Source organism: Pieris brassicae, chromosome 6, assembly GCF_905147105.1.
Source record: "Pieris brassicae chromosome 6, ilPieBrab1.1, whole genome shotgun sequence".
Lineage (NCBI taxonomy): Eukaryota > Metazoa > Arthropoda > Insecta > Lepidoptera > Pieridae > Pieris > Pieris brassicae.
Genome location: NC_059670.1, coordinates 13,566,894 through 13,574,321, shown reverse-complemented (window position 1 = coordinate 13,574,321; position 7,428 = coordinate 13,566,894). Strand labels below are relative to the sequence as shown.

At 32.6% G+C, this 7,428-nt stretch overlaps 1 protein-coding gene across 1 annotated transcript; it reads left to right on the top strand.

Moving 5' to 3' along the window:
- Positions 1–635: 635 nt before the first annotated feature.
- Positions 636–7,054, top strand: LOC123711042 (WD repeat-containing protein 48 homolog). Its single transcript, XM_045663437.1, has 4 exons — positions 636–2,267; positions 2,736–2,900; positions 4,184–4,345; positions 5,695–7,054. Exons 1-4 carry the CDS (start codon positions 753–755, stop codon positions 5,788–5,790), a joined length of 1,938 nt encoding a protein of 645 aa, XP_045519393.1. The 5' UTR covers positions 636–752; the 3' UTR covers positions 5,791–7,054.
- Positions 7,055–7,428: the final 374 nt, after the last annotated feature.

Below are 7,428 nucleotides of genomic sequence, written 5' to 3'. Positions count from 1 at the left end.
GGCATGGCAATAGTATTGATAATTCAATTTCTGCTGTGCCTGTTTTTTTTTTCATATATTGCCTTCCTATTTTATTTCCCATGCAATTATTATTATTTAATAACTCATTTAGTATTAAAAAAGTACCACTTGACTACATATAACTTCTATATACAGCATATGACGTCTTGTCACGACTTATCACGTCTTGTCACGCCTTTCACGTCTTGTCACGTTTTGTTTTGAAATGATACATTTCTTCCCGATAGAAAACAATAGAGCACGAAGATATATTGTCTATGTTAGATTGAAGTTAAATATTTCAAGTGACATTAATTTGGGATATTACGTTTAAAAGGTATCAGTCATATATAAACTCCTTATTATTTGATTTTATTTTACTTTTATTCAATAAGTAAAATATCCGGTGTGGCGCTACCTATACCTGCCATGCCTATATGCCTGCTCTTCGTTTGATAAACCTAAAAAATATAACAAAATACAGTTATTATTAGGAATGGAAATTCTTGTTAGCTTTTTCAACTGATAATCTTTTCTTTCTCTGCCTGATAGTCCTAAGATTTGACAAGAATCATGAGAATTGAAAGATGTCAGTTGTCAGTAACCCGTTCCTTTTAGACACTGTCAATTGTTATTTGTCGGTGTCGGCTAAGTTATTGAAATGATTATGTTGATGTGATTTCGTTTATATTTTACTTGGGTTTAGCTTTAATTTAAGTTTTTAATTGGATTAAAGTTTAAAATGTCGGAAAATGAGCTCGATGATGCGTAAGAAAACCCAAGTCTCATTCGTTATTCGGGACGAGGAGGAGAAGAGGCATAAAAACGGTGTCAGCTCACTTCAATTGGATCCTGTACAAGGAAGGCTTTATACCGCCGGTCGAGATGGCATCATTCGCGTATGGCATGCTGGGAACGGTTCCCAGGACCGCTACATACAAAGCATGGAGCACCACACGGACTGGGTTAATGATATCGTGCTCTGTTGCGGTGGAAAAAACCTTATTAGTGCTTCTTCGGATACCACAGTAAAAGTATGGAACGCTCCTAAAGGATTTTGTATGTCCACGTTGAGGACTCATAAAGATTATGTGCGCACGTTGGCATACGCAAAAGATAAAGAACAGGTTGCTAGTGCTGGATTAGACAGAGCTATATTTTTATGGGATGTTAATACCTTAACTGCATTGACTGCTAGCAACAATACAGTAACTACATCTAGTCTTGTTGGTAATAAAGAATCCATTTACAGTCTTGCTATGAATCCACCTGGGACTATCCTGGTTAGTGGTTCTACCGAAAAAGTCCTCAGGGTTTGGGATCCTAGAAATTGTTCACGTCTCATGAAATTAAAAGGACATGCTGATAATGTAAAAGCTCTGGTTGTCAGTAGAGATGGCACACAATGTGTATCTGGTAGCTCTGATGGTACCATTAAGTTGTGGTCATTATCACAACAGCGGTGTGTATCAACCATCCGTGTACATTCTGAAGCAGTTTGGGCCCTGTTGGCTACTGAAACATTTAGTCATATTATATCTGGAGGTCGTGACAGGCTAGTAATTATAACAGAGTTAAGAAACCCTGACAACTTCATGATTGTCTGTGAAGAATCAGCACCAGTACTCAAATTATGTTTTACAGCAGATCAACAGGGTGTTTGGGTTTCTACATCAGATTCAGACATAAGGTGTTGGAAACTTCCTCCAGTTAACACATTAAATTCAGAAATGTATAACCAAAACAATTACAATACAAATAATGTATATCAAACACAACCCTTGCATCACATACCAGGCGGACGTGCCATAAAATACTATACAGTACTAAATGATAAGAGACACATTTTGACTAAGGACACATCAAACAATGTTGTATTGTATGATGTCCTTAAAGCTTCTAAAATTGAGGATTTAGGTGAAATTGACTATGAGGAAGAAGTCAAGAAACATTTTAAGATGGTATATGTTCCAAATTGGTTTAATGTTGATTTGAAAACTGGAATGCTTACAATACACTTAGGACAAGATGAGACTGATTGTTTTAGTGCTTGGGTGAGTGCAAAAGAAGCTGGGTTGACCACAGAGAATGATCAAAAGGTTAATTTTGGGGCTTTACTGTTACAAGCATTGTTGGAGTATTGGAATCATCCAAATAGAGTAAATGAGGGTGGTCAAAAAGTATTTGGCAATAATTTCTTTTCAGTACCACTACATACACCACTTATTTTTAGCGAGGTTGGTGGAAGAACATTATATAGGCTTCAGGTAATTATTGTTTTTATAACAATCATATAACTAATATGAAACACCATTATTAGATATGTTTCTGTCAAAAGGTCAAGTTTTAAAAATACACACCTAACATTATTGCTATTTGTGTATTGTCTTTAATATCTACTTTTAGTGTGAATGGATATATTATAAGAAACTGTTGTCTTGAACCTATAAATTAACTTATATTTAATATGTGTATTAGGTATAGAAAGCTGCTGACAATTTACTTGTCTATAAAGAACAATTATCAATTAAACAGACGCAGAAATGTGTCTACCCCATGCTATTGGGTCACAGGATTTCATACATTTGTTTATTAAATCAAAATATCTCGATACAATATGAAAAACGGACATATAGCAAAGAAGAACATTAGTTTGCATACCCTCCACACTGGTTCCCCAAAACAAAATGTATCTACTACGCAAAGTATAGTATGTATTTGCCTAAATATTTCAGGTTGGTGATGCAGGTGGCGAAACAGAAGGCAACATATTGTTAGAGACAGTGCCCTCGTGGGTTGTAGATGTAGCAATAGAGATGGCTGCACCCAAACTAAACAAACTACCATTTTACTTGCTACCACATTCCAGTTGTCAAAGCAAACAGGATAGACAGAAAAAGGTAAGCATTTGTAAATTTATTAAACTGCAATATTTTTTTCTTTTTCACTACTTTACCAAAACTTTATCCAGATTCTTTTAAACATATGGACTCTCGACTCTTCTCAAAATAATGTTTTGTACATTTAATTTTTTTAAGAGTATTTTATATCCAATTTAAAGTATGTTTGTATTACATAATACCATATATATGTATAAATAATGGGCCAACGAGGCTCCATCAAATTGTATGTACTTATCCAATTATTTAGTAATGCTATTGTGGGCCAAATAGTTTCCCATATGCAATTTCGAGTCTTCAAACTTTACCAAGAGTGTTTTAACATTAAGTAGACATTGTGACAATTGACTATGCGAGAGAGATATTTGCATTTTCATGAATGGGCAAGATGTGACTTATGTTTTTTATTTTATTTTTAACAATTGAGCGATATTAAAGGTAACAAGATTTATGGGAGGGCATATATACCAACGTAATTCTATATATATAAGTGTTTCCACACGTGGGGCCGCGTCCTACAGGGAGGCAATTTGATTCGGAAATTTATTAAAATTATTTAGAGTTTGAATTTCAGTTTTTCGTTATATTTTGAAAATTTACTTACTGTTTCGTTAACATGTTTCTTGTTATTTCTTCCTAAAACCTATCATTTAAGTTCCTAAAGTGGACATTTAAATTTTTTAATAATAAAATTACGTATATTAGAATTTTATAAAGGCTAAAGGCACAAAAAACGCTAAGCAACAATGATCTATTCTAATATTATAAAGTTGAAAAGTTTGTTGACCGCGCCATCCCAGGAACTACTACGTCATCGGACAACAAACGGCAATGTTAAATGTGACGGTTTTTATAAAGATAGAAAAAATTGTCCTCATTTTATTTCAATTAATATCTTAGGATGCGTACAAATATTACGTAACGAATTTTGGGGGCGTCCTCTTATCAAACGTTACGATGCGAGGCGGGGATTGAATTACGCATTATTGATAATATTATTATATGACTTTCCAGTACTGTACGCCACATAATGGTAAGTTTTAGGTATAAAGAGTTACGGGGGGGTGGTCACGAAACATTTTACTATTGGATACAGACGTTTTACTATAAGTTAAGAATTTCCAAAAATGCGTGACGTAATACTTGAACGCTCACAAATTAAATACAGTTCAATCATAAAACAGCTCATGTATAAGACATGTATTGGAGAGATATGATTATGGTTTATAAGTTTTAATATTAAATGTTAATATTTATATTTTAATATTCAATCGATTTTACAGGATCGTCTTGTAGCCAATGACTTCATCCAATGCCGTAAAGTTGCCGAACATGTTGTGGAAAAAATTATTGGTGGTGGAGACGTGAACGGGTCTGGTACAGCCAAGACTGAGGAGAACTCTGACGCACCTGAAGAAAAAGTCGAACTGCTTTGCTGTGATCAGGTCAGTTGACTATTATGCTACTAAATTATGTTTTTATCGATTATCATGTAACATCGTTTGCTGGTCTGTGGTTAGTTTGCCTCCATACAATGTAGTATACAGTCCCTTCAGCGACGCTATAATTTACACTGTAAGCTCCTAAACAAATTTTAAATATGTTATCTGAAAAGTTGGACGATAACAACGGAATATTTGCCTAACCTGTGCTGTATTGAAACATAAAAATGCTGTGGCGCTCCTACCCTAGGCCATGGCCTCAGTTAGAAACTGTCACACCCCATCGACTTGGGTTTTCTCACGTTGTTTTCCCTCACCGTAAGATCTAGTGCAAACTGTTCTATGTATGGATACATAGAACAAAAACATGTATGCAATTCACACGTGGTAGATATGAAGCCTTCAAAAATTGGTTTCCAGATAATGAGTCAAATGTAATTTTTTTTTTGTTTAATATTAATTTTGATAACTACAATGATTAAAAAAGTTAAAAAAAAAATTAACAATATGTAAATTGTACTTTTTTCACTATCTAAATATAGTATTAGACTTTTCTTTAAAGATTTTTTTTATTTCGATTTTAATTTTTAGGTTTAATATCAATCTTTAATTTAGATAAAAACTAAAACTATTGAAGTTTGAAAGTCGTTGAAACGCAAAGCACATCTATGTTTTTTAATTTGAAAAATGATCAATACACTAATTCAAAGTTTATACACTGTATAATGCTTCCTATCTCATTTTCTTTTATCTGTCGCTTTTTCGTTTCATCTGTTCAAATCACAACGAACTAAAGAAGTTTTCACTTCAAAAGGTGTATTAGAACACAGCTGAGGCTTAGAGCTACGATTTCAGGGATAATAGTGGCACCGATCGAACTCTACTTCAGCTCTACCTAATAGACAAAAACTAACATATTTTACTTTTGACATTATTATAATAGAGTATGCAGTTAGGCTATGGAATTCACTTCCCGTCCCTATTAGCTTCGCTTTCTTCTTCTTAAAAACATTACCTGTCCACATCGTGTCCCTAACTTTCTTACTAACTACTAACTGACGTGAAACTTATCGTGATTTATGTGTCTTTTTACTTTCTATTTTTAATGTATCATCTTTTCTTCATCTTTTTTTTTGTTCCTGGTTAGTTTTGTCTTAATAACTGTGTATAACATGTATTCTTGCACTACTTGCCTATCTTATGTAATTTAATACATTTTTATTTATTTTTTTCTAAGACCGCCAGTCCTTCCTCTATCCAGTATCCTTTTGATTTAATTATGTTCAATTTTTTTTTATTGTAGTGTAACGAAGTGTTAATAAATAATAAATGAATAAATATTACTTTTTCAGGTTTTGGATCCCAACATGGACCTACGTACAGTGCGTCATTTTATATGGAAATCTAACGTAGAGTTCACACTACACTACCGAATCATAAAACAATGAAATTCAATACCACTTTATACAGGATTTAGGTTTTGTTGCTCGACACACAGCATAGTTAATTTTTCACATACAAATTATGCCAAATAAATTATTTTTAGTACTTGAATCTAACATAATATGTTTAGTTGATGAAGGATAAAGTTCTATCATAAAAAGTCTAAAATCATTTATCGATGGCTATTTATAGTCCATGCTGACAATATTCATAACCAACTTTATTTTTTTAAATCTGGTCAATCTAAAGGTTTGAAATGGCATAAAGTACTAAATTTCAAATTTGTTAGCAATAGTGAAATCAGTGCTAAATGATATTGATCTTCACTGAGTGTGTTTACAATAACTAAATTCAATCAGAACTGAGCTGTGAAATCAATTTACTTAATAACAGTAATCAAACAAAGTCAGGTTGTCTATCTAGGTCTTTTGAACTGTACTATCAGTTGCTAGACTGCTTTAAACTGGTATGTTATAGAATTGTATACCAAAACTTACCTAGATGTGTATTAATTCATTAGTAAAGGTAAAAATTCTTGCCTCACCCTTTGTGCGTAATCTGATGTAGAAAGAAAATTGTCTGCTTGGAAATGTTTTCTAAGGAAAATTACCACAAAAGTATTGGTTTGTAGTTTGAAAGGTCTTTCAAATATTTTGTTTTGGCGCAATTTACATTTATCCAATTTGGTATTTAAATATAATTTATTTGTCAAAAATGTGATTTAAATTGTTTAGAAATTAATAAAAGAGTAGTTGTTTATTCTTTAAGAATAATGAGAAATGTTTTTTGTTATGTGGCCTATTGACAATTTTCTGTACTGTACTTGTTATTTGTATCGTAAAAGAATATTATAATCACCTTATACTATATCTATAGTTTGGGGAGGAAAGATGGATTGTCCGCCAATCTAAAGGCCATCAACTTATCAAACTGGCCCGAAAGGCTTTGGTGGATAATATCTGTATATTAAAAGTAATTTTGAATTTCTGGTGATTTATGCTACAGAAATATAATTTCCTTTTTTGAGTAGTATTTGTCTTTGAACTGCATCTTGAAAATTGCTCGAGAATTTTTGTTTATGATTTTGTGTTTATTGAAACAATTTTTTAAATGTCTTTTTCAGTGAATATTCTTTTTGAATGTGTATAAAAGAGTTACTAAATGTTCATTGTCCATACTTAACAATATGCAGTTAAATTATTATAAATAGTATTGATTATGTTTGATATTATATTCAAATAAACTGATTGTGTAAATAAATCTTAAATTATTTAATAGACGCAAATTTTATGATGAATTATTATAGTTCCATTGAGAGAGATTATGCATTACACGAGCGTTGGATAAACGCTATGTCTACTGAACAACCAGAGACAATTATAATGTTTATGCTTCCATTTATTTTCAAATACTTGTATGGTTTTCTGTGGAGAAATCAATTGTTACTGTGTATACTACACATATACATTAGTTTCGTATAGAGATTCGAAACTCGAATCGCTGAATAGAATTCTTGCAGAGGTCCCCTATTTGGTCGCGCTCACAACTGGTATTTAACTTCCAAACCACGCAGAAGTTAACGGTCCGCCGATATGAAGGTGGGCTTCCTTATATAAGTAACCAGCTGAAATGTGTGAGCATAG

Coding starts and splice junctions, on each gene's coding strand:
- LOC123711042 (XM_045663437.1), top strand. CDS start 753: ATGAGCTCGATGATGCGTAAGAAAACCCAAGTCTCATTCGTTATTCGG. Junction 2,901..4,183: donor AACAGGATAGACAGAAAAAG/GTAAGCATTTGT, acceptor TCGATTTTACAG/GATCGTCTTGTAGCCAATGA. Junction 4,346..5,694: donor AACTGCTTTGCTGTGATCAG/GTCAGTTGACTA, acceptor TTACTTTTTCAG/GTTTTGGATCCCAACATGGA.